General features: G+C 56.1%; 2 protein-coding genes across 5 annotated transcripts in view; both read right to left on the reverse strand.

Annotated features, from left to right (window-relative positions):
• Nucleotides 1–421: 421 nt before the first annotated feature.
• Nucleotides 422–15,537, reverse strand: LOC308504171 (uncharacterized protein; the record flags this gene model as incomplete). Its single annotated transcript, XM_081064297.1, has 11 exons — nt 422–1,858; nt 3,570–3,846; nt 4,264–4,289; nt 4,860–4,958; nt 7,793–7,866; nt 8,634–8,745; nt 9,736–9,864; nt 10,271–10,394; nt 14,180–14,335; nt 14,463–14,750; nt 15,493–15,537. 11 exons carry the CDS (start codon nt 15,535–15,537, stop codon nt 1,716–1,718), a joined length of 1,473 nt encoding a protein of 490 aa, XP_080920423.1. The 3' UTR covers nt 422–1,715.
• Nucleotides 15,538–15,903: 366 nt separating this feature from the next.
• Nucleotides 15,904–27,082, reverse strand: part of OSBPL5 (oxysterol binding protein like 5) — a 54,796-nt gene continuing 43,617 nt past the window's right edge. For all 4 annotated transcript variants that reach the window (XM_081062250.1, XM_081062248.1, XM_081062249.1 and 1 more), the window contains exons 12-22: nt 26,928–27,026; nt 26,458–26,554; nt 25,261–25,359; nt 20,131–20,228; nt 19,571–19,660; nt 19,359–19,495; nt 18,703–18,888; nt 18,276–18,402; nt 17,874–18,012; nt 17,128–17,230; nt 15,904–16,837 (exon numbers count right to left, since the gene is read on the reverse strand). In XM_081062250.1, coding sequence (XP_080918376.1) covers nt 16,699–16,837; nt 17,128–17,230; nt 17,874–18,012; nt 18,276–18,402; nt 18,703–18,888; nt 19,359–19,495; nt 19,571–19,660; nt 20,131–20,228; nt 25,261–25,359; nt 26,458–26,554; nt 26,928–27,026 — 1,314 coding nt within the window. In that variant the 3' untranslated portion in view covers nt 15,904–16,698. The remainder of the gene's footprint in view (nt 16,838–17,127; nt 17,231–17,873; nt 18,013–18,275; nt 18,403–18,702; nt 18,889–19,358; nt 19,496–19,570; nt 19,661–20,130; nt 20,229–25,260; nt 25,360–26,457; nt 26,555–26,927; nt 27,027–27,082) is intronic.

The following is a 27,082-nucleotide window of genomic DNA, read 5'->3' on the forward strand; positions in this document are numbered from 1 at the left end:
TCTCATTCCACTCGAGATCCAAAGGAACCGAGAGCAGGGTGTCGAGGAGCCGTCTGTACCCCCACGTTCATGCAGCACCGTTCACAGCAGCCAGAAGGTGGACACAACCCAGCTGTCCATGGAGGACGAGTCAGTGCTTGTCACATATGCTTTCTGAGCCTCCATGACCACAGGGTGACAGCACAGGGTGACCCCACAGTGTGGCTGATGGCAGCCACCGCTCTCGGCTTCTCCCTGCAGGATTCATCACGTCTCCCACTGCTGTCCCACAAGGGAGTGTCTCTCTCTTCTTCCAGTTTTAATAAGCGTAGAAGCACTGCTCCCACCTGCGTGCACAGAAAGGCCAAACATTGGCCAGAACAGAGATGCAAGAAGCAAAAGTAAAAGGCATCGAACTGGAAGGGAAGAAGTAAAACGATCACTGTTCATCATCTTTTATGCAGAAAGCCCTAAAAAGACTACACAAAACAAACACACAAGCACAGCAACTGCCTGTTAGAACTAATGAAGGAACTCAGGACGGAAGCCTGATCGCAATGCAGCCCTTAGCTGACCCACCCGCACCCAGGCAGCGTCCCCATCGCAGGCCAGCATACCCAGGAATGAAGCCCCAAGCACAACCCATGTGGGACACGGGGAGCGAGAGCTCCCATCCTGGGTGGCTCTGGAGGTGGCTGTGGAGACCACACAGGGTGCTAGCGCCAGTCACTGGAAGGGACTCCCCCAGCACCGCTGTGTGCCGCCCCACTGCGCCCTTCTGCATGCCACCGCCTTGAATGAATCAAACACAACTTTAAGGACCGAAAGCATTTGCTCATCCTGAGAAATCCCTGCCTGTCCTAACAACCCTAAGGTCGTCAAGGTCACCAGGAGGGCATGCCAAGGCTGGGCAGGTTCAAGGGATCTGGGCCGAGGTAACGGAAAGTTCCAGATATGACTCAGTGCAGGGCTGCAAGACATTGACCAGCGCTGGGAAAAGTGGGATTCTCAGAAAAAGGGTAATGTAGACCAGCTCGAGACAAGTGGGGGATGGGGGTGTGGGTGGGGAGGAGAACAGGCCTGTGGCCAGTTTTGAACAGAATGAAAGAATGATTAAGCATGAAGACCGGCTTTCAAAAAATCATAGATCAGCATGTTTCTGAGCTTCTCCCTTCCTGGCACTGAAAGTCAGGCCTTCTGGTACTGAAGCTAAACTCACGTGTGTGTATGTGTGTATGTGTGTGTGATTTTCAGTTTCAGTGTCTGTCTTAATGCTCTTTACATAGGCAAAATTCGGGTTCGAACTGAATTTTGAGATTTAACAAAAGAATTTCCACAACTCTTGGAAAAAACCCCAACCCTATAAAGAAAGTCTTTAAAATGTAACGTTATTACCATCCAGTAGAGGAATTTGGATTCTCTTGGTGTTGACATTTTCTGGTAAGTCTTGCTCAGAAAAGGTGTTGACACATTGGGTTAGAGACTCTTAAAAAAAAAAGTCCTATATGTACAGGATTGAAGGAGCGGGGAGTGACCTCTGAATGGGTACTGGAGTTACTTTGGCAGTGATGGGAATGTTCTGGAACCATATAGTGGTGAAAGAAGCACAACCCTGTGAACGCAGTAAAAGCCACTGAATCATTTACAGTGGTTAAAATGGTGAATTTCATTCACCTTAATAAAAAAATAATTAAGATCCATTCAGTTTAGCCTCAAAATTCCAAACCATACCCAATTTAATGATTCCCCCGGACCCAGCCTAGAGCCCGCCAGTGGGAGTCTGTTCTCAGCTCTCTTCCATCTTCTGGTTCTTGTGGGGGAGGGTTCCCCATCACTGGGGCTCTGCAGCTCTCTCTGTAAACAACAGCTTGAGAGGTACCTGGAAAGGGACGAAAGGAGAGGAGTTATTTCCATGCATTGGGAGAAACTAGAAATGAAGTGAGGCCAAGCCCAGAGTCTGTATCTAACCCTGGTGAGGCAGAGGCAGCGGTCGCAGCAATCCCTCCTTGGCCTGCCCACCTCAACCCCAACCCCTGCCACCGATTTACTGAGGCTGGAGCCACAGGACTAGCGTTAACCAATGGGTGCAAGTGAAAGTGACGTGTGTCTCTTGTGGTCTGAGGTCCTCGAGAGTAGGGGTGGGTCCCAAACTCTCCCTTGTCCGCTCCCCCCCCACTGCCCAGCCCATGGCTGCTTGGATCCCCCAGTCACCACATGGAGCAGAGCAGTCGGGACCGTTAACTGACCAGATGCTGACTTCATTAGAAACCACAATATGGTTCCATCTAATCTGACGAATACACTTGGCTCAGTGACTTGAACTTCTGCACCCTAGTTATCTCTTCAATAGAAAAAAAGATAAGCTACTTTGCCACCAAGGGTTATGGCGGGGATGAGATGTTACAGGGTCAGATCAATGTACAGTGATTATAACATTGACTATCATGCATAACGAAGTGTGCCCACAAAGTCACTGTCCGGACACATTTGTCACCAAGTCACTGTCGGGCTGCAGAGTCTGTCTGCTCATAGATGTGGCTGTGGGTTGTGGAGTGATCTCTCCACGGGCCCAGAGAATCACAGAGCCCTCCTGCTAGAACAGCAGATGGTACCGATTCACACCCACTGGGAACCTGTGGGGTCCTGCATGGGCCCCCCAATGAGGGCTACATCTCGGGTCCTTTGTCCGGCACCACGAGCTCTCCCAGGCTGCTCCCTGCCGGCTCCGCATGCCCATCTGGTGGATGGATCTGTCCCCAAGCCCAGCCCCCTGCAGCCTCCCATGGCCTGTACAGGCAGCTCCCTCTACCTGTCTCGCCCTCCCTCTCCAGCCACGTAACCGTCTTCACTTTATCCTGGGAGACCCCTCTCCAGATCTGCAAAGATTCCTATACTGGGTTGGAGAGTGTCCCCCCAAATTCAAGTCCGCCGGAACCTCAGGACGTGACTGTATTTGGAAACAGTGAAGGTGAGGTCACACTGGAGTAGGGGGGGCTCTATCCATATGACTGTGTCCCCACAAGGATAGGAGAGAGCCACAGGAGGGGCTGTGTGACGACAGAGGCACAGATACGAGTGAGGCACCTCAGTCCAGGGCCTCCAGCCTCCACGGGCGCCAAGAGGACAGAGGGACGCCCCTGAGAGCCTCGGGCAGGAACGCAGCCTGTGACACCTTGGTCTTGGAGTCCTGGACCCCAGACTGTAAGAGAACAAAGGTCTGTGGCTTTAAGCCACTCTGGAGCGAATTGTGACAGCAGCCACAGGAAGCTAACACCTCTGCTTTGTGCCCCCCACCCCTGAATAGAGGGCGGTTCCTGCAGGATGGCTGATTCACAGGGTGTGTGCCCAGGTGTGGGAGGAGGTCAAGTGCACACCTGACCCCAGGCCCTGCTCTGCTGTCACCTGTGGTGGGCGGGGCCGGCAGGGTGACTCTCTGTACTGAGGGTCCTCGCCTAGAATTGGGGTATGGTCCCCCCACCGGGGATTGCTCTGATGACTAGAATAACCCTGGAGAGACTTGGCATCGCCTGGCTGGGATGGACATTGTTACTGTTACTATTTTTCAGACTCACTCACAAACGCCGTCCTACCTTCCAGATCCATCCGGACCTCAGCCTGACCACAGGCCCGGGAGGACACAGGACGCTCAGGCTGTGGTGACCTGTCTGGGGCCCGGCCTCCTGCACCTGCCACAGCCTGTGTGCTATCGGCACCCGCCGGGCTCTCCGGGCTCCTGGTGAAGGTCGGGGCCTCAGACACCACGTCCAAGGTGTCTTCAGACAGGCTTATGTTTCCTGTCGTGGGGACTGAAGAGTCGGCATCTCGGTCCCCACCCCATGATGCCAAGGGCACTGAGCCTTCAGGCAACTGAAAACCAAGAAAACGCTTTCAGTTAGTGATTTGCACAGGTGTCCCTGGAGGGTAGGGGCCCACGGATCCTATGCCCAGTGGGGTTTGGAGAGAACACGGAAGGGCCCAGTGGGGCCGGCGCTGGTCTCGGCTGTGCCCTGACTGTCGGTTTGGCTGGAGTTGGTCAAGGCACCCACAGGCCCGTTTGGCGTCTCAGGTTCCCCATCGGGAATAGAACCCTCCAAAGCTAAGGCTCCTCCAGCTCATGGCCCTCGGTTCCCCTTTGGCCACAGGACAATCAGTGGCTAATACTCAGGTGTCTACTGGCTTCCTGGAGCTGGTACGGCCACCTCCTGACTCCTGGGCTGGCCTGAGCCTGATGGGAAGCCTGGGCCTGCACCATGTTACTCAGCGAGAAACCAGGATGACACTCACCGTGTTTTCTCTTCTGTCACCGTTTCCTGTGAAGACAGACAGTAAACTGCTTAATGGGTGGCAAGGACTTTTCTGTGATGCAGTGTCTTGGGAAGAAATCGCACCCCTCCCCAAGCCAAGGGCGCGTCAGGGAAGCTGCAGGAATGAGCCTTGCTTCCCACGGTTGTCCGGTTACACATTTCTGTGAACTTCCACGAGGCCTGTGGCTCTCTGCACCAAGGGCTCCCGGCCGCCATTTGCTGCCAGCAGCTCAGGGCTCTTCCCCACTGAGCCTGCGGGACACACCCTGCCTAGCCCAGGTCTGCATCTGAGATGCAGCTTGGACCCCATTAATGGATGCGTTAGGGACCCTGTAATCCAGCCATGCCCGTCCCTCAGCCTCAGCCCAGGGGTCAGCGGGGACCACGCTGCAGTAACTTCCAGGCGAGTGTCCTCCCTTTCGGCCGCTCCGTGGGGTAAGAGGAGCCTCAGCTGATGAGAACCAAGTGCTGACGAGGAAAGGTCCAGCCCTGTCCTAACTCAGGCGTCCCCAGGACATGCCCGCAGCCCAGGCTGTCACTCACCCTGTCCAATGGCTCTAACTCGACACTACATACCTTTACGGGGACGATGGCATTTATAGCAGAGAGGGACTATTATAACCAGGAAACCTATGAGACAGCTCCCTGCGAGGAAGTACTGCCAGTATCTGTGGTCTGAAATTGGGAAAAACAGAAAATGTCACAGTAAGGTAAAAAAACGAGCTTTTTTCCCCTGCATCCACATGATAAGGAAGAAACCAACAGAACAAGCCATACCACCTCTGCGAATATATCCGAAGAAAATGCAAACACTATATTGAGGAGACATGTGCACCCCATGTTCACAGCAGCCAGGGAGGCACGGAAGCCACCAAGTGTCCCGGATGGAAGAATGGACAGAGAGGCTGTGGTGTGCACACGTGTGCACACATATGTACACACACACACACACACACACACACACGAACACTACTCAGCCACAAAAAGCAGGACATCCTGCCGTTGCGACAACATGGATGGACCGTGAAGGGTTCTGCCCAGTGAGATAAGCCAGACAGAGAAAGACAAGCAGCACGTGATGTCATCTACATGTGGCATCTAAAACCAAAGCAAACTCAGACAGGAAGAGATCAGATTGGTGGTTACCCAGGCGGCGGTGGGGTGGGCTGGAGGGAGGGGACAAGAGGCACAAAGTTGAGTTATGAGATAACAAGCCCGGGGCTCTGACGGCAGCTTGGTGAGGACAGCTAACGCTGCTGCATTGTATCGGAAAGCTGTTCAGAGGACTTCCCGAGAGCCCCCGTCACAAGGAGAAAAAGGCTCAGTGCGCTGATCCTGTCCCTGTATATGTGAGTCAGGACACCGAGCCCTACCCCTCACGCTGACACTGCCGATGTCAATTCCATCTCAGGAAAACTGTAGCGACAAAGGAACATCTCCACTCGCTGGCCCAGCAGACACGGCCAACCTGGGTGGGGAGGAGGCCCCGTGAGCAGGCGTCTGCCAGCCGGCCGGGCCTTTCCTGGGGCTGGGCCCCAGCACGTGGTGGGGTGGGGAGGGGAGGAGGCTGTCCCAGGAGGGCACACCTGAGGGCAGGTAGGACTCACTCCCTCCCCCGGGGGGGGGGGGGTGCCAGTGACAGCTCTCAGACGGGCCTGAAGGTTCATTTGGCCACGTGGGTGTTTGAGGCCATGATGCTCGGATGCCCACTCTGAGGGACGTCCTGTGTCAGGCTGTGTCTCCGGTACAGTCCTCTTACAGGCGGACATCTGGACACGTCGGCCAGCCACGGTGGGCTGAGCTAGGCCGGGTCTCTGCTGACCAACGAGGCCTGGTTTGCCCTGTGTCAGCGCTGAAAGTCCCAGTGTGAAATGGTAAGAAATGTGTGTACATAGGTGTCTGCTCCTGGCTCCTGACACACAGCTCCTGAGTCCCTCAGAATTTCCTGGGTGACAGGAGTGGCTTCTGTTCTAATGAGGTAGCTCTGGTGGCTCCTGGCTGAGGGCTGATACCCGGAAAGACCAGGTCATGATGTGAAGCTTGGAACTCTCAGCCCCACCCCCATCCTCCAGGGCTGGGAGAGAGGCTGGAAGTGAAGGTAATAACTGATCGTACCTATGGGACGAGGCCTCCATAAAAACCTCGGAGAACCACAGACCTATGACCAGAGGCCCAAGGGGGTCACGTGACCCCGGTCCTGTTAAAATATGTTACGAACATGAGTATACAAATATCTGAGTCCCTGACTTCACTTCTTTGGGGGTGCATTCCCAGAATGGATTTGGTGGATCATACGGTAATTCTGCATTTAATTCTTAAGGGACCACCATAGTATTTTCCATAGTCTATTATCATTTTACATTCCACCAACAGGGCACAAGTTTCCACTTTCTCTATGCTCTCGCCAACAGTCGTGTGGTGTTAACACATGTTTAATAGTAGCCGTCCAAGTGGGTGAGAGCGCGTGTGTCACTGTGGTTTTGATTGGCATTTCCCAGGTGAGCAGTGATGTCATCACCCTAATGTCGTGATGTCATCATGTCATTGGCTCGTTGACAATTTGAACATCTCTGGAGAAATGGCGATTCAAGCTCTTCTCCATTGAAACAACTGGGTGGTTAGTTTATGGTTGTAGTTGATCTGTAGTTCTTTACGTGTTGTGAACGTCAGTCCCTTATCAGCTACGTGGTTTGCAAATACCTGTTCTGTGGGGCAACTTTTCACTCTGGCGACTGCACACTCTCTGATGCAAGGATTTTATTTTGATTATGTGTCTCTTGTCTGTGGTTTTCTTTCGTTGCCAGGTCCTTTGGTGTCATAGCCAAGGAGTCATGCCCAAATCTAATGTCATGAAGCTTTTCCTCTATGTTTTCTTCTAGGAGTTTCATAGTCGAGTTCTTACAGTTAGGTCTCTGATTCATCTTGAGTGGATTTTTGTGTTTGGGGTAAAGTAAGCGTCCACCTCCTTCTATGCAGGTGGATGTCCAGTTTCTCCAACCCCATTTATTCAAAAATATTATCCCACCCATAGAATGACCTTAGCTCAAGGGTTTATTTGTTTATATTTTGTTAAAGTCCATTAACAGATGGATGACTAACTGAAGTGCTATATTCCAGGATATACTTTCATCCATAAAGTATTACTCATCCATAAAAACGTATAAAGCACTGACATGCGCTACAACAAGCACGGATCTTGAAAACACTACACTGCACGACAGAAGCCCGACACCGAAGGCCACGTCATACAAGTCCTTTCGTATGAAATGTCCGAACAGGAAACTCTATGGACACAGAGCCGACCGGTATATGGCAGGGGCTGGGGGAAGGAAGGGGTAGTTATTATTGTTTAATGGGTGCTGACACTTCTTTTGGGGTGATGTAAGTGTTTCGGAACTCGACAGAGGTGGTGGTACTTGGTCACTAAATTGTTCACTCTGAAATAGTTAATTTCACACATGAATTTCATCTTGATAAAAATACACATGAAATAGCAGGGCGTCTCTTACCTGGGTCAGGCTCGCTGCACACTGTGTCTGCCGTAGAGTTGCATTTATGTAGGACGACATTCCCTTTGGGACACCTGGGGGCACAGAAAGGGCCTCTGTGTTTCTGCTCCCACAGCCTCCTCCAGGGCCCCAGGCACTGGGTCCACACTGTCACCAACAGAAGGTGGGCTCTGGGGTGGGATTGCAGCGGGCGCTTCCCCCAAGACCACATCTGGGGAGCAGTGTGTGCTCTGATCATCCATCTCCAGCACCCTCCCCACTGTGTGTGACATCAGGATATGCTCCAGCGAAACAAAGGAGCGAGCCCAGGAGGGCGGGAAGGGCCACTCGCACTGGCCGCTGGGAGCTGACCTGGAGAGTGGTGAGTGCAGCTGGGGACCCAGGGACACAAGCTCCCTGACGGATGACAGACAGAGGGTGGAGGAGAACTCGGAAAAAGTGAGGCTGAAAAAAGGCAAGTGATGCACTGAAACAGGGCGAGACAATCAGAAAACTCTAGAAAGAAGGAAAAGAAACATGTGAAATAGAATTTGTCCAAATACAGAATAACGTGAACATTAACCGGATTCTATGGACCTGGGGGAGCTAAGAAAAGAGAAAGGAGGACCACGTGGCTGGAGTGGGAACGGTCTCAGGCTGGTGTTGGCCTGTGGTCACCCGGTGGAGAGTCCCACGTCCCACTGTTGTCAGCTCCTAAAGAATAAGCCCACACAAGCCCAGGCCCACAGCCACCCGTGACCCGGTCCACTGCACCTGTGACCCCGCCCACGGCACCTGTGACCCCGCCCACGGCACCTGTGACCCCGCCCACGGCACCTGTGACCCCGCCCACGGCACCTACGTGCTGCACCGGCTGCAGAATTCATAGAAGTCCGGGAGCTCGTAGAAATGGCCTGTTTTACACTGGCATATCCGGTCCCTGGTCGAAGTACACGCCGCCACCATTTCTTGGTCTGTAGGTGAGAAAAGACTGGGTCAGTCCCAGGGGCACGCCCTGTGCTGCGGGGACACGGGACCTCTATGGTCACTTGGAATGGAAGCCTTGTGGCCCGGTTCGGACCTCAGTGGAGGCCCTGGGATGTTCCCGAGTCTGGTGAGCGCTGCAGCCCCTGCTGTGCACATCCTACCACATCTTCCCACACCTGTCTCCCCAGGTAAACACCTGACCCGGGTGCAGGCTCACTGGGTCCCAGGAAATGTGGAGACGGACTGGACGTTAGGGAATTACTGTTTCTTCTCGTGGACGTGGCCACAGCACCTGGTTCTGTCAGGGAGCAGCATGTCTGTTCTTAGGAAGTGGGTGCTGTGGTGTTTCGGGGTGAAATATTGTGACCCTGCAGCTGATTTCAAATGGTTCCTAGACATGGCCCCTCACAGGTGATAAGACACTAGCCATTGTTTAATATTGTGAAAAAAGCCATTGGTGCCCCTGCTTTATTCTTTCAACTTTTCTACACGTTTTAAAATTTTTCATAATACAAACTCCTTATTGTCAGACAGGTGATGTTTATTTTATTACTTTTCTCTGTGTCTTCAAGTTTTCTAGATTCAATTCAGTAATTGGCAATTTGAATAAAATGATTAAAATGGGGAGTGATTGCTTGGGATTGTGAATCAGAGTGTAACCTTGGGTTCTGTCCCTTTGTCTCATGCTCACAACACTTTGGGAACAGTTTTTCACGTCCTCAGAAGTTCCGCAGCCACTTGTTTGCAGCGACAGTCAGCTCTGTGCTGTGTCACTGCCCTGTCCGTCCTGTACCCAAAGCGGGGCCGTGGGCACCTGCCTTTTCTTAAATTTTCAGGCTACACATCCTGAGTATCCTTGCGGCTAAGTATTCAGGCTCAACGTTCCTGACTTGTGAGGACACGTTCCTCGCTGGCCACTGCGGGGTCAAGGGCTGCAGGTTTCAAGGTCAAGGAAGGTGCCAGTGCAGCACGCTCACCTTCGGAACAGGTGGCGCAGGGGAAACAGGAATCCAGGCCGTTGGGGAACGCTGTGAACGTCCCTCTGTCACACTTCACACACTTGCCGAGGGTGTGCGGGCTCCTGCACGGTTCACTGACATACTCGCCTGCGTGAGAGGTGGGGCGTGGTGGTGAGATCCCGCCCCAGCACACCCTGGGGCAGTCCCCGTGTGAGCACTGCCCAGGTTCCCTCTGCAGGCCCCTGGGTCTGAGAGGGGATCCTGCCGGGCACTTCCCAGTAAGTACTTCCCGCAGCCAGCAACGGTTTCCTTGGTCACCCTCACTAAGGGCAGGCGTGTGCTTCCTTCTAGAAGGATTTCCCTGGGGCCATCTCCCACCTCATCAGCTCTCTGCCAGTCTCCATGATGCAATGCTAGTTAGTGGGACTTAGGTGGGCTGGGAACGTGCTTTCACTGCATTAGATGCGCATTTATTGTACCGTGCAGCCAGAGGGCATGAGCAAGCCCAGCGGCCCAGGGATGGATCCCGTCCGATTCCCAGGTGGGGACTCACCGGCCGGGCAGCACTTGCACCAGTGGCTGGCAGTCCAGTACTCGCCAAACACGCATTGAGTCCGCGGGCTGCGGGGGCCCTGGCTCTGCTTGGAAATCAAGTCCGTGGAGGTGGTGACCGTCAGCTGGCAAAGGACAAGACACGTTTTACTTGTAGCTCACCTGTGTGGTCCCCTCCCATGTGGTGGGTTCGGCTCCCTGCTCTGCAAAGTCACAGCCCAATTAGTGCCAATGTCAGCCCGAGAGCCGCTGCTACTGAAACCCTGATTTTACAGGAGCTCAGGTGACCTGCCAAGGTCTCCAGGCCAGACCATCTTCCTGGAGAGCCGGGCTCCTCACCATACATGCCGGAGCCTGCAGGGAACACACCCCATCCTGTAGGGCCCGAATTCCGCCCTCAGCCTGTGTCTGGGGGCCTGGGTTGGGGGAAGCCCTAAGCAAACTGGTTCTGTACGTGGGATCAGAAAGGGAGTCATTTTTCATTCCATCTCCTCGGGGTGAATGTGCCACAAGGAAGAGAATTTGGTAACAATAAAATCAACAAGAGCACAGACATATCTGGGCTGGTCAAGTACAGAAAGTGGGACAGTAGCGGCCCCAGTAAGCTGGGAAGCACAAAGGGGCAGGGTCTGCAGAGGAGGAGGGGGTGGGCAGACATGCCCATGAAAAAATACACCCTGCCCCCGGCCCCTCAGTTTTTCTTTAAAAAAGAAGCTCTTCCAACGCTATTCCCACTGTTTCAGTCTCATTGGCATACGTCTCCTCCCCTGGGCTCTGGCCCTGTTTGTCATAATGGACCCCACGCTCGTGCGGAAAGCTCAGCCTTTGTTCATGGAGCTTGAGTAGCGGCTCCGAGACCCTGGGTGAGCTGGACGCCTGTCGCGGATGCTGGGTGCTCAGCTCTGGGACGACGCAGCCAGGATTTCTCTGAGGGGCAGCCCTCGTGGGGTCCGTGCCCAGCAGTGGAGGGCACGGCGTCTCCTAAAATCACTCTTCAGTGTTGTCAACTCCCTGGTCCTGAAAGCCACCTGGCAGTTGAATCACGACCCTTCTTTCTCCCTGGCGTCTTCCACCTTCTCCCTCTGGATGCTGACAGCCTTGGACCCAGGTTGTCTATCCCAGAGCAGTTGTGCTGCTCTTTCTGGAGAAGAACGTGCGGTAACAGCAGGAGCCCAGGTTCCTGTGCGCTGTGAGGTAGCGCTTCAGCCTCTCCCTGAAGGGCCAGTTCCTCTGCCCCCCCCTCCCCCTCTGTGCAGTGAGAAGTGAGAGCTGAGCCACAGGCCCCAGTCTGTGCAGTGAGAGCTGAGCGACCACACAGGAGTTCCTTTCCCCGGAACTGAAAGGTGAGGAGTCAGCCCTCCTGTCCTTTCCCCCACCTCATATCTAAGGTTTGGGCAACCGAGGACCAGGCCATTGCTTTTCCCGTCACCCTCCTGGGTTCCAGGTTCTCTTCTGAGCTGAAGTCCTCCTTGCTCCCCAGGGGGCACTCACAGTTGCCCGTCTGGCCTGCTGGCATCTGAGTCTGGGATGCTGAGAGGCCCCGGTGCTCACATTCTTCCTTTTCCCCACGGGAGCCTCGTAGCCACGGCTTCGTTGATTTAAACAAAATGCTCTGGACGTCATATGTGCCAACACCGCCGACCATCGCAAAGGCAAATGCCCCGCTCAAGACAGCCGTCATCCAGGTCAGACATGAACCGGAAAGTCTCAAGGTCACTTTTCACAGTTCTCAGCTTTCGGAAGAGGGACGTCTCCACGGACTCGACTTCAGCCTCCCTTTGAAGGGCTTGTCCCTGTCTGTCCCAGTGAGGAGGGCGCTGTCTGCGTGTCTAGTCCCGAGACGCTGACGACCTCTCCTCTGGAGATCTGTCTGCACGTGCAGGCTGGGCGAGCTGGCAGCATCGCAGGGGACGAACTCCGGGAACCCAAAGGGGCCATCATGGTCGTAATTCTCTGCTGGGTACCCTCCGGGCACAGCATCAAGTTGTCACTGGAGAGGCCGTGCTGGTCGCCGTACTCCGGTGGAGCAGTGCATTCTGGTCTGCAGTGTCCATGTCGTCGATGGTGATGTCACACTTGCTCCTCCGTCTTAGGGGGTGAAGTCCTCTTCGAGGAGAGCGGACAAACATGTGCCTGATCGTGTGCTTCGCCTCCACAAAGTGTAGACCAAGCTGCTCCTCTGGCTGAGTGTCACTCTGGTCGTTCTGTCCTCTGTGCAGTGGAGGTGGCACTTTTGTAAGTGGTCTAAGTCGGCTGTCCCACAGCGCCTGCAGGTCAGCTCCTTGGAGCGCCCTTTCTAGGAGGCCACTCAGACACCTCGCTCTCACCCCCATGGCGGGCACAGCTGGGGTTGGAATTTGAGGCTCTAAAGAAGTGGTGGGTCGCATGTTTTCGTTAATGGCGTTAAATTTTGAAGAAAAATAATCATGGGACTGCATGGTTCTGAGGGGACCCTGGAGCTCCAGGCGGGTCTGCCAACCTGGTGCTGCTTCTCCTGTGACCGCCTCAGGTGGCTCATGTCCATGGGAAGAAATAGCAAGTGTCCCCAGAAAGACTGACATAAATGCAGGTACACTGGCATTCACAGCAGGACGTGAAATGCAGGTGGAAAGGCTTGTCTGTCGTTCTGTTTTCTCTTTGTGAACCAGAAGCAAACACTGTCCTCAGCGCTTTCTCCAAAGCCAGCCCCCGCTTCTCAGTGGTCAGACTTCTGTCCTCCTGGGTCCTTTCAGAAGCCTTCCTTAGACATCTGGCCATGAGTAGGTCCTGACCACGGGGGGGAGGACCGTGGGCACCATTCACACGACCAGGACCAAACACAGTCCGCTGGGACCCATGACAGGCTGAGTGAGGCTTGTACTGGGCTGCGGCCCATCTGCCCAGACTCTCTGCCCTGGGCTGAGGATGGAAACGGTGGGACAAACGGCCGTGCTGGGACTGTGAGCTAGAGTACCAAGGAGTTTTTTGCAGGCAAAGTGCCCCAAAGGGCGGGGGCAGGAGTGGGGTGGGGTGGGGTGGTGGCCCAGTCTCCTTCCTCTTCCCTGCCAGCAGGAAAGTGCACCCATCTGGGTCCCCACTGGCTCCCTAGCTGCCTAAGCCTCAGCCGAGTCAGTCCCCCAGCTGATTTCACCCCGCTTGGAGCCCCACCATATGATTTCACTCTTATGTGGCATGTAAAACAGAAAGCAATAAGTAAACGAGGAAAACACACAAGCTCAACCGGTTACCAGAGGGAAAGCAGGAGGGCTGATAGAAATGGGTAAAGGGGGCCACCTATATGGTGAGGGAAGGATTCACTGTGGGAGGGGAGCGCACAGTGCAGTGTACAGGTGGTGTGGTAGAGAAGCGTACACTGTAAACCTATGCAATCGCATGCACCTATCGCACTGCAGCACAGTTAATAAAAATGTGCACTCCGCGGCTGGCGTGGACCTCTGGTGAGAAGAAGGACACCTCTGGCCATGCCTCCTTCCCGGCTGCCCACTCTGCCAGCCCCCGGCGGTCACCATTGAGCCTTACGGGACAGGTCCCGGGCAGGGGCGGCCCCGGGGACAGGTGGCCCAGGAGATGCCGAGCGCACGGTACCGCCTGGGGTGGCAGATTTCCCAGCCGAGACCTGCTCGCGATTCGGGTGCTCGGGGCCCTGAGGGGTGCGGAGCGCTACGGGTTTCCCTCTGGGCACCTTCAAACAGCGTTTAGCAAATTCTCCTTCTGGTGCTTTAACAAAACTGCCTTTCAGGCGCCCGGTTTCCCTCCTGCCCGCAGAGGTCAGGCTCAGTCCGGGTCCCTCGGGGAGGGTCCCGCCGCCCGCGCCGGCCTCGCTCAGGGCGAGCCCCCGGGACTCTGCCCCCTCCCGGCTCTCCGCGGCCTCGGCGCCCGAGACCCCCCCCCCCGCCGCCCGCCCACCCACCTGCGCCCGGAGCAGCAGCAGCAGCGGTGGGAGCAGGACCATGGCGCACGGGCTCCAGGCGGCCGGCGGCGGCTGCGCCAATGCATCGGCCGGAGCCGAGCCGGAAACGACAGCCACGGGCTCGCGCGCGGCTCTGCGCCTCGGCCCCGGCCCTCCCTGCCTTTTAAACCCGACTAATGTGTCTAAGGCGCTGTTTGCCGAGTCCCCGCCCCTCCCCGCCTTTTCCAGCCAATGACGTCCGGCGCACGCTGTTCCCTAGGCCCCGCCCTTTCCATTTCCCCACCCAGCGAACCGCCCCCCCGGCGGTAGCCTCGGGTCCCGCGCGTCTCGGTCCCTGCGGCCGCCACACGCGGAGGCCCAGGCTGCCGAGCGCCGCTGACCGGGACGCCCTGCGTTCAGCCCAGGCCGTCGCCGCGGCGGAGGCCACCGGCTGGACTGCAGGGTCGGTCCCCGGCAGCCGCAGACTTCTCACTTGTCGCTCGCAGGGGTGGGGGGGGGGCGGGTATCGCCGACGTGCCCCCTCGCCACGCACCCCACGCTCCCTGCGGGACAGCCTAGGCTCGGCACCTATCTGGGCATGGGCCCGGCTGTCCCGCGGGGTAATACCCACTCCGCTGCCTTTCCTGGAGGATTTAGAATAATTGTTGGCACGTGGAGGACATGAATTTTTGGAGGAAGTTCCGAGGCTTAGGCGAGGATTCCGGCTGGAAAAGGGCCCAGGGCTTTGTGTCCAGAGCAGCTCATCGTGGTATCAAGATGCAGAAAATGACCACTTGGGGGGGCACCCACTCTCTAGCACTGGGGGCCTCCACAGCCAGTCTGAGGGCACTGCCCTAGGGGCGCAGTCCAGTCTGCATGAGGCGGGCACAAGGGCTGGAATGGCAGCACCTGCCTGCCCGGTCCTATGCCCCACTCTGAGCCCCATCCTGTCCTGGGGCTTTGGGGACCACGTGGAGAGGCCTGGAGGGTGTGGTACCCTGGGTGTCCTCCTGCACCCCCCTCACGGACACTGGCCCACCTCTTCCCCTCTGGTCACTTTCATCCTTCATGTGCTGTGAGGGCTGGGCTGCAGTCTCCCTTTACTGTGTGGGGGGGGTCTGTGGTCAGCCACCCTACCCCCTCATTCAGGGACATCCTGGGCTGTCCCAGCAAAGGCAGACCAATCACTCTGGCCCTGGACGCTGTATCAGGAACAGTGGACACTGTGGAACGGAAGTCAGAGCGTGACTGGGGACAGCAGGGCAGGGTGAGAGGTGGTTGGTGGGGAAATGGTCCTGGGGCCCCCACAGTCTGGGCAGCTCCAGGAGTGTTACCAGAAGGCTCATCTGATGGCTGGCATTGATGCCCCCTGCGGGCATTGAGTGTGTCCCTAGGAAGACTCCCACTGTTACCAGAAGTCCCCCCAAAAGACCACATGCAACATGTGTGCCATTTATTTCAAGGAATGGAGCATGGACACGTCCCTAACTTGAGGGGGTGGGGGGGAAAACAACATGGATACAAACACGGGGAAATGAGGCAATCAGCTCAGAGGGCACCACCGCAACACAGAATAAGGCTCTGTGTGTACCTGTGTGTGCAGGTGCTCACACACACATACACACACAGATACACATACACACATGGGTACACACATACACATACACTCACACATACAGACACACATGTACACATACACACACACACTTACACACACACACACAGACGGCACTAGACACAGGAACGGAGGCCAGATGGCAGACACTGCCACCCTAAGATGTTGCAATTGCGTTTATTAAAAAAGTGTACACCAGAAGATGACGCATCAGTGGGGCAAACTGGCCAACTTGGGAATTCCTGGCCTGTCCTCAGCCTGCCAAGCCACCTGCAACACACGCCTCTCCCGCCTTGCCCCGGGAGAGGCCAGGCTGGGGGAGGTGGGACGGGTTCCACAGGTACATACTGGGCACCTGAGCAAACAGCGCAATGGCAGAATAAAACCCCCACAGCCCACTCAGAGCAGCCCCACTGTCCCACCAGGGCCCACTAAGGGCGACATGGGCAGGGTCTCAGGAAGAGACAGCCTGTGCCTCAGGACCCAGGAGGCTCTGGGGACCCCTGGGGATTCCTGGCTTGCTCCTCACCCCCTCCCCCACTCAGCCCTGACGGGGAGTGACTGTCCAATCCTGGCAGGACACCTATCCCCCTGCCTCCATCAGTCCCAAGTGGAAGCTGGACTGGGAATGACGAGGCCCGATGACCAGGGAGCGTGTCACATGTCGAAAGCAGCATTTGGCTTGAGCATTAAGGCCGGTGCTGGGCGGAGAGCCCCGCAGAGGAGGCCAGCACCTCCCCAAAAGGTGCCGGGTGGCCCTAGGTCCCTCCTGCTGTCCTTCTGCTGCCGTGGGCCCCTCTGTTCGCAGCAGCTGTGCACTCGGTGGCTCTCCGCCTCCCCAGGGCTGGTTGAAAGTGCTCGTGCCTGGGAGGGGTGGGGGACCGGCCGAGTTCTACAGGTGATGGCCATGCCACCCCACAGGGCCCTAGGTGAGGATGGAGTTAATGAGCAGCTGACACGTCAGGAACACGCAGAGCAGGAACCAGGAGCGGGGACTCTGCATGAGGCCTGGGGCTGGCGCCTGCCTGGGCCTCACCGAGGAGCTCAGCATGGCCGAGAGGTGCCTGCAAGACAGGATACAGAGGCTCAGCCAGGCCAGCCAGACAGGAAGTCATACCCTGCTTCCCTCCAGGGACAGTGGCACAAGTGGTGGGGGTCCTTAGGGGAGGGAGCCCAGGACACAGCAGCCGCACCGGCACCCATTCCAGGGAGAAGGGGTTAGGGCAAGACCCCTGCACAGGTCAGACCCTGTGCAAGCCCTGAGGGCTCCAGCTCCCAGTGACATTGGAGCACCGCCGCCTGGCTCCCCTGTGCTCTCTGACTCAGCTTGGCTGGGCCCCAGTGCCAGGCCTACCTGTGGAGCTCCTGCTGGGCCTCCCGGATGGACAGCACGGCCTCGTGCAGCGCCTGCAGCCGCCTTGCCTCCTTCCCGCACTGAGGACACGTACTCTTGCTCTCTGGGATGGCGGGCCGCCAGTCACAGCACCCAGAGGACAAGGGGACACAGGATGGGTGGGAGGGGAGAATCGAGGATGAGCTGGGATGTCCGGGGAGCCAGTGTGTGGGGTCTGGGGTCATGGCCAGCTCAGGGCCCCGCCCATCTCACAGGAGCCTTCAGGACAAAGCTAATGACACAGGGAGGTGAGGGACAGGCACATGGATGTTTCAGGAGGGACCCCAGGCTCAGCTGGCCTCTCATAAGCTTTAGGCCAAGAAAAGGCCAAGAGTGGCTTCTCCACGGCAGAGGTAGGGACAAAGCTGGGGAGACGCACGCACTCCCACCTGTGACGGCCATGGGGGAGGCAGGTGTGGGACCCGAGGGTCACAGACAGATGGACACTGCCCAGCTCTGCCCTCACACCACGCTGGTCGCCAGGGAGGAGCCCTCACCCTCTGAGCCCTGGGCTGGGGAGTCCCCGCGTCTCCCACACCCCTCATCTGCCCCTGGGCTCAGGGAGGCCCCTGCAGGGCCCCTGGGAGGATGGGCAGGGAGGGCGGGCAGGGACGGGCTTCCTCCTGGGACTGGGCCACTCGCCCACCTGGGGACGGGGCTTCTCTGGCCTTCCCACCCTGCAGAGGGGTCGGCCCGGGAGGGCTCACCAGGCACAAGGTCACCGTCCTCGTCCTCCTCCGAGAGCTCTGGGCAGGACTCGGGCGTGGAGCCGCTGCTTTCGGTGACCTGGCTGTGGCCAGAGGGCTGGTCGCTGGCCTTGCGGAGCCGCAGGTCTGGGCCTGGTCCCTGGAGAGAGATGGAGCCACTGGGTTCGGGAGCCCACCCACACCCACCACACCCTGAGCTGGCCTTGTGCTCCAGCTGCAGCCCCAGGGGCCTGCTGGGGGCGTTGCTGGCCTTGGGGACATCAGCCCATTTGTGCCAGGACAGCTATAGAAGAGGTGGCTTCAAAGGAGGAAGCTGCTGGGCTCGGGTGACAGGAGGTGTGACTCCTGGCCTGGGTGTGGGCTGGAACAGTCACCCCCCCACCGGGCCCTGGGGGTGCTGACCTGGCACCTGGGCCCCGGGCTGCCCACAAAGCGGGTCCGGCGGGTCATGGTTTCCCGCTGCAGCGTGTGCAGAACCCCATCTTGCTCGAACTGGGCGATACACTTCAGGGGGTCCCAGGGGCTGTGGCTGGAGGGTGCAGAGGACATCCGTTGGCAGGGACAGTGGCCCTCGGGGGAAGGGCACACCATCCCGGCCCCGCCCTCAGCGTGCCAGCTGTGGCTGGAAGCCCCTACGAGAGTGACCACTGCCTGCACCAGTGTGCAGGGCCCACAGGAAGGGCCAGCAGGGGATCCCCTATGTGACCCAGCCCAAACACTAGCTTCCCCAGGGGAGCGGAGGCCCTGCTACTTTCTCAGGCCCTGGGCCGGGCAGTCTGATGGTCCAGCCCATCACATGGTCCCTGGGGTTCCACCCACCAGCACTCACTTCTCGTATCGGTAGCGCCACTCCTGGGTGGCGGGGTCCAGGTGGAACAGCTGGGGTGTCCAGGGCGCAAGGCTCTGCTGGCGCTCGCGGGTCCGCTGCCGCTGAGCCTCCTCTATTGAGAACTTCTCCTGTGTGGCCTTGTGCTGGTCACCCTCCCTGATGGCCCTGGTGACATGCTGCCAGAGCCTGCAGGCAGGCACCTGCTCTGAGCTGAGGACCTGGGCAGCCACGCCCCTGCAGCACTGTAGGGGAGGCTTAGAGTAACCTGCACTTGATTGCCTCCAGTGACGGGGAGCTCACTGCCTCTCAAGGTGCCCGTGTCTCCTGGGACGCTGTTGATTCACCATGAGATGGTTCTTTCCTACCTCAGCTTATACCTCCCGCCAGCAAGGCCCTTCCTGTGCAGCTGCTGGTCACCTGCTGGCAGTGACAGGCCCCAGAGCTGGCTCTCTGCCAGGCTTCAGTCCCTCTCCCTCCAGGGGCCCCCGCAGGACATGTCATGTGTCACAAGGGGTCCACTCTAAGGCCCACCCTCTGACCGGGACATCTCGGGTACCTGCTCACAGCACCGTAGCCCTGCCCACTTGGAGATCCGGTGCCCACCGGCCACGCCAGGCTGGGGTCAGTGGGGTCCATTGGGTGCTGGGCGGGCTCACCTCTCAGACTCCAGCTCTGTCTGCTCCTCAAACAGCACCGTGTGTCGCTTCAGCCTCTGCTCTCGGACCTCCCCGCTTGGGTTCCAGAAGAGCTCCGGGCTTCCTCGCCCCTCCTCCTTGATAAACACCTCCCTGTCCTATCCGGACGGTGAGGAGGGTTCAGCGGTGCTGGTCACACAGCCCTCCCGTTCCTGCCCGAGGGTGGCTCTTACCCAGTGTCCAGAGAGATGTGCCAAGACGTCCTGTCCTGACGTGATCGTCCCCGTGATCTGGTTGATGCTTGTGCTGCCCCCAAAGAAAGGCTGAGGGGACACATCGAGATGGAGGCCGGTGAGGGATGGCGGTACCCTTGGTTGAGCTGGGGGGGAGGTCCCTGCTGGTGGCATATCCTCATGGGACATAGGGTGGCCACCGTCATGGGGGTGTGGGCTCTCAGCCTCCAGTGAATGGGCGCCCAAAGCGAGAGGTGGCCACACTCGCCCAATGCCTCAGCCTGAGCTCAGGGACACAGGCTCCCCGTTAGGGGCACAAGTCCCCTGAGAGCCATTCCTGGCTCTGCTGTGTGGCCTTCGGCCAGCCCCTTGCCCTCTCTGCGCCCCGGCTGTACCATGGGGACACCTAGAGCTACTCCCTCGAGCGCACTTCCTCAGGAAACCATCTCTGGAGCACAAGGATGGCAGGAGGGGGATCCCGAGGCCTCATGCTGCACCAGCCCAAGCCCCACGCCTGCCATGGCCATCAGAGAGGCTGCAGGGGGTGCGGTCAGCCTTACCTTGAGCTTGAATTCCAGCTCAGCTTGGTAGTTGTTCTGCTTGCACTCGATGGTCACTCTGCCCCCCAGCTCCAGGGTCATGGTGCCATAGAGGATCCCTGCGACACAGCGGTGTCGGGGGTCAGCCCCCGGCCCTGCCGAGTCCTCACCCAGCAACACGACCCCTGGAGGCCTGTGTCAGACCCCAGGAGGGCAGGAAGGGGGTGGGGAGAGGACAGAGGCTGGGGGCAGAGAGGACCTCGTGTGGGGAGCAGAGCCCGGGGCCGTGCCTGGTTCCGCAGTGACCCTCTCTCCCCAGGGAACAGGGTCACTGCACCAGGGCCTTTGCTCTGCGAGGTGCTCTGTGTAGGAGACACCCCACCCTTTGTTGGGTCACCTTCATGTGACGCTTCAAGTCCTGCTCCAATGTGAGCTCCTACAGGCAGACGCCCTCCTGCTCACTGTTGCGCCCAGGAGGGGCCCAGCTCATTACTGTTTCTCAGCTGATACATATGTTACTTAATAATGAAGGAGAGAAAAATCTCCCATCCTGGCCATACGGGCACTGAATCTAATTTTAAGAAACACTTAAACTCTGAAACACTTAGAAATGGGGGATAAAAAATGTCTCTTTCACAAAAGGTAAAAAAAGAGCTAATTGCAATAGCCAAAGGCTAGGAAGACCCCAGCTCCCTCTGTACACATGATGGGAAAGCTGTGCAGGAGAGATGGGGGTTCTGAGTTGCTGGGGGGCCGTGTACCCGGGATACACTGACCAGCTGCAGGGCAGGTGTGCAGGGGCCCCGATTCCCTTCTAGGGGCTGGGGGCTGAGAGAGACCCAGACGTCTTTGACTGGACCTAGTTTTGTCGTTTTCACTTTGGAACCAGGTAAATATTTCATTTACATAATTGTAAAAAATGAAATTAAAAAGGAAATGCCTAGAAATCAAAACTGAAATGAGACATCCTACTGAATGGGAGGAGATTTGCCAATGATACATGTAACCAAGGGTTCATATTCAAAATTTATGAAAAACTCATACAACTGTACACCGAAAAACCAAACAACCCAATTAAAAAAGGGCAGAGGACCTGAATAGGCACTTCTCCAAAGACGACACACAGACGGCCAACGGACACATGAATGTGCAGCATCTCTAACCATCAGGGAAATGCCAATCAAAACCACAATGAGATCCCACCTCACTCCTGTCAGAATGGCTATCACCAATAAATCAACAAACAAGGGCTGGCGCGGATGTGGAGAAAAGAGAACAGTGGTGCAGTGTTGGTGGGATTGAAGATTGGTGCAGCCACTACAGAAATCAGTATAGAAGTTACTCTAAAAATTAAACATAGAACTAGCTTATGACCCAGCCATTCCACTCCTGGATATTTCTCCAAAGGAATCCAAAACTCTAAATCAAAAAAGTATGTGCACCCCTATGTTTATTAAAGCACTATTCACATAGTCAAGATATGGAAACCACTGAAACGCTCATCAATAGACGACTGGATAAAGAAACTGCGGTGCATTTATACAATGGAATATTACTCGGTCATAAAATGAATGAAAGCTCACCATTTGCAACAACATGGATGGACCTAGAGAGTATTATGTTAAGTGAAATAAGTCAGACTGAGAGAGACAAATGCCATATGATCTCAGTGACATGTGGAATCTAAAGATCAACAAAAACGTAAATGAAACAAAAGACCCAAAGTGGGTTCCCACTGGGTGGACAAGCTCGCAGGGAACGTTTCCGGATGACCTTCCAAATCCCAGAGGGTACACTTAGGGTGGGAACAGTCGCACAGGGCAGGCCACACACTGTTTCAGTCATCGTCGCATTGGTGGCAGATTCGATCCTGTCATTCTGACCGCTCCACGTTTGATGCGTGGAAAGACACAAAGCCATCACGGTGGTGTCATTGGAAAAGACAATGGTGTGGGGGAAAGAAGTGTCAGAGGTCGGGTCATCGGGACTCACTGTCTTGAATCTGGATTGGAAATGTACGCGTGAACTCATGACCTGTTTCAATCTTTAAAAAGAAACAAAAAAGGTTCCTATGCTGAGCGCACTGGAAAGCCTAGAACCAATAAGGACACCACTTATAGGAAACAGATCTGGCCTCTGTCACTTCTACTGGGAGGCCCCTGGGTTCCCTGGGGACATGGCTGGTTCCAGGTCTGCAGGTCCCAAGGTGTCACAGCAGAAGGGAGCAGATAGCTAGGGCTGTGCAGGAAGGGCCCAGGAGCCAGGCCGATGGCCGCAATGGCACAGGGAACACGAGGAGGCACACCAGCTGGGATGCCAGCGGTGACCACGCAGGTTCTGATCACATGACACTCACAGCAGCCACGGCCTCCCCTGGGACACCTCTGCAGGACACCAGGGGACACTCATCATTCTGACAAGAGAAAACATCCGGCCTTTATCATATACGTCTGACCCTGCCGGTACCAGGACGAGACGAGGGGAGGTTTCTCTTCACACAACCTCCCTCTGCCCCATGAAGGAGGAGCTGGAGGGCATCACCAGCCTGCAAAGCCTCCCAGACAGCAGATCGGGCTGTGAGAACAGGCCACCGCGAGCTTCCCAAATGCAGGCAGAGTCCAACACGCGCGCCTCACGTCGGAAAGAGACGAACCACCTCGCGAGAGTCTGGGGGGGGGGGGAAACGGCGTGAAAGGATCAAAGCTCTAGAGACGAGGTCAGCTTCAGGTGACAGGGAAACCCAGAACGGGGACACGTTCAGTGACACTGCGGAACACAGCCAGTAAATCGGCCTGGAGGAAACGCGACAAGAAAACGACCGCGTTTCTTCACCAAATGCATTACAGGGAGAAAAGGAAAGAGAAAGTCTCCGTGAAAGAGACTTAGGAGACAGAAAAGCCAAGCACACTGTGAACCTGATTTGGAACGCTGCTCAAACATGGAGTGTAACACGCATGTGCACGCATGAATGCAAACATACACGTGTACGTGACAGTCAGGGGACGTGGCACACTGATGACGTCTGAGTGTATCATGAAAACAGCCTTGGTTAGTATTGTTTGGTGTAACGATAGCGTCCTGGTTGTGGTCCAGCAGGGACCCCTCACCTTGGGGGGTACACGCTGGAGCAGGCAGATGACACGGTGTGTGGGGTTCACTTCTAATTAATCAGGTGGGACAGTGCGGGGGGGACAAAAGAATCGAGACTGGCGCCCTCCTGTGTTGTGGGTGCACTGGGGTTCACTGTACTTTCATACACGATAGAAGTTTCCACAACAAAACTTTGAAAAATGTATAATGTCTTAAATGCATTGATGAGCAGATGAGCAAGCAGAAAGTATGAGAAATAACTTGGGATAAAAACAAATAAGAAGAAGAAAGGAGAACGGGAAGGAGGAAGGAGCAGCTTCTGCCCCACTGAGCAGAGGAGACATCTGCTGCTCTGAGACCCTGGTGTCCCAGCTTCCTGTGGGGAGCAGGAGGGGTTTGGGGCCAGAATCACAAGGACATGTGTCCTGACACATTCCCATAAGGCTGGGACTCTCACCTGGCTACACCCTCAGCTAAGGGCACAGAGCTGCAGAAAGCCCATCCATCCATCCATCCATCCCAGAGGAACAGTCGAGGGCCTGGGCTCTAGGGTGGCAAATCCAAACAAACTCCTCCATGAGTGAGAAAAGTGAATTTGAGATTCAAATCGCCGCTTCCTGTGTGGTCCAGGAACAGCCTACTATATGCCAGGAAAACCCCCAGCAGATTAGAATCCCAAGGCCTTAAGAAGAAGTCACCCGCTGGACAAGTGTTCATTGAGCACCTACTAAGTCACTGCTGTGGGCAGTGGGGACACGGGACGAGCCAGACAGATAGAATGTGAGAATTACTAGATAGAAAATATCAAACCACCCCGTCTACAACGTCTGCAGATTCACGAGGAACTGCAAACACAATCAAGGAACAAGGTACACGTATAGAAGAACAGGCAGCTTTAAAATGGAACCAAGGAGAAGTTTTAGGGAGAAAGCCCCAAAACATCAAAATTGAACTTAGTGGGTGAGTTAAACATCAGCTTAATCGCAGTTGAAGTTAGACAGAAATGATCTAGAAAGAGATAAAAGACAGGAAATGCAGAGCATAGAATGTGATGGTTTAACTTATGTCTAATGGGAGTTCTAGGGAAAAAAAGAGAAATTGGGGTGAGCCAGCATTAAAAAATAATAGCTAAAAAAATGTCCCGACTTGACCAAAGCCATGAAACCTCAGATTAAGAAAGTTCTAACAAACAGAACCCTCAAGCACCACAAATAAAAAAGAAATCGAGAGCTCTGAAGCCACAAGAAGGCTTGGGGGAAACGTAAGTGCATGTTGCTTAGTGAAAGAAGGGCCACGAGTGTGTCATTCCAACTCTATGACATTCTGGGAAACGCTACACTATGGACACAGTAGAAAGATCAGTGGTTGTCGGGCTGGGGGACGAGAGGGACGAATAAGTGACTTAATCTATTCATGTCCAACCATAAGAGATTTAGGACAGGGAACCTCTTCTGTGACACTGTAAGGGTGGAAATGTTACGCAGTTGTCCGAATCCATAGAACAGAAACAAAAAGAGTGAGCCTGATAAAACTGGGGACTTGAGTTAATAAAACTATCAATATTGATTCATCACCTGTAACAAATGCAGCACCAGAGCAAGATGTCTGTAACCCCCTCGGGATTGGGAGGGATGAGGGAGGGGCACGTAGGAACTGTACTTTCTGCTCAGCCTTTTTAAAACCTGAAACAGCTCTAAAAAAATTAAGTCCACGAATTAAAAAACAAAAAAGAAACCCACACCCTGACATACTACAGGGAGACTGCAGAACACCAAAGCCAAGAGAAGATGGTCCAAGCAGCTAGAGAGTAAAGCAGAGGATGTAACAAATGGGCTGGCCGAGCGTTGGTACCAACCGCAGTGGAAGCCAGACCAAATGCTTCACAGAGGAGAGAAGAATAACAAAATGCCAGGTCTATGCCCAGCTAAACAGTCGTTGAAGAGTCAGGATGAAAATAAGACACCTTCAGATGAACAAGGACCAGTGTTCAGAGCCCAGACGCCCTCCTTGACGGAGCCAGCCTGGCTCTGCCCTCGGGGTGGGGAACGCGCGGCCTCTCACCTTTGCAGTGGGCATAGGGCATGGTGAGGGTGTAATCCTCTGCCCGGTTCAGGAAGGTGAGCGTGGCCTTGCCGTCCAGCACAGCTGACAGGGAGTTCCCTGCAGAGATGGGCAGTGAGTGGAGACAGACCCCTGCCTGGCATGTGGGAGACCCCACCCCAACCCACAGGCTCTGAGCTCCCTTCCAACAGCTGGAAGCCCTAGCACGTCCAGCTGTGTGACGGTGGGAGGGGCACTTTACCTGTCTGCCTCAGATTCTGTAAGAGACCCACCAGGTCCTGAGGAGTTTCTTAGCTGCTACGTGGGAACGTTTATTTCACTTACTTCAAAAGCAGGGGTCCTTGGGATTGAGGTTGAGAACCTTGTATAACTAGCCTGAGCTCCTGCTCTGACGTCAACCCCCCATAGCATAGTGCGGGAACAGCCCCCTCTGGGCTGAGAGGACAGAGTGACGAGAGCCCTGGGGTGGAGAGGGCCTCAACCTGTGTGCCCTCCGCAGACTGTTGGTGCTAACAGCACACCTGCTCACTAAGAAAACCAAAAAAAAAGGTATCCCTGATGGAAAAATGGAAACAAATGCTTTCTGAGCACCCACTGTGCCAGGCTCTAACGTGACACTGTCTGATAGAACCTTCTGTGATGACGGAATGTTCTATTCTGTGCCGTCACAGCACAGAATACGGTGGTCACAGCACACACGTGGCCACGGACCCCTTGTGATGTGGCCGGTGCAACTGGAAACTACACTGTAAGATTTCTCTTCTTTTAATCAATTGAAATAGCATGTGTGGCTGCTGCTACGGGACAGACGGCTGGGGTCCAGACCGTGCCTTCCCTGGAAGGTTCTTTCTCATGAGCCTCACAGCAGCCCTACCAACAGCTGACTGTGTGGCAGAGGGCGGGAGCCCGGGGCTCTGCCTGACTCCACGTTCTGAGCACTTTCCCACCCACGTGGTCCCTGAGTGGGAGAAGCTGGAGGGACACACACACCGCTACCACCATGAGGTTTTGGTGACCATGGAGTCCAGGAGCCCATCCCCTCCAACCCCTCATCCCCACCCCCATCCCCTATCCCCCCACCCTCATCCCCCCACCTCCCATTCCCTCCCACCCCACCCATCCCCCACTCCCACCCCCATCCCCTCACCCCCCTCCAGTTGCCTGAGGCCCTGGGGTGAGCCGAGGGGAGCCCCTCACCATAGAACCGAGACTTGGCTGTGATGCTGCCACTAATGCAGAAGCCGTCCTTCTGGTTGCTCACGTGGAAGGCAGACACAGGTGGGTGGTGGGACACCTGCGGGCAGAGAGGCAGCTCCTGGAATGGCCTTTGCAGCGGCAGCCCCAGGGAGGTGAGAGTCCGGCTACCCGAAGATAAGCCCCTGCCGCCTTCCACCTCACACCCTGTACCCTCTCAGCCCCAAGAGCCGGGGTCCTCATGCCTGATGCCCAGGGAAGCTGGGCCTGAGTGCCCTTAGGGAGAAGAGAGGTCCCCAGCCATGGTGCTGTGTCTGCACCTCCTGGGAGAATCTCAGCTGGCAGGAGTGAGGATGGGAGCACTTCCAATGGGCAGAGGTGGGGCCATGAAGAAGAAACTTGCATTGGGGTCAGACGCCCCTGCCCACTGCCCCCCCACCGCAGAGCCCAGGGGCAGCCGGGTGGGCCCTTGCCTGCTCCGCTATGTAGAAGGTGTGGCTGTTGGTCTGGGGGTGGAACCAGCAGCAGCGGAAGGTCTCTCCCAGGATGGGGTTGTACGGCTTCTTGATCCCCTGCAGGCAAAGAACAAAGAACCTCACGTGAGGAAGTGGGGTGGGCCTGGGCCACT

Source organism: Rhinolophus hipposideros (assembly GCF_964194185.1).
Source record: "Rhinolophus hipposideros genome assembly, chromosome: 10".
NCBI lineage: Eukaryota > Metazoa > Chordata > Mammalia > Chiroptera > Rhinolophidae > Rhinolophus > Rhinolophus hipposideros.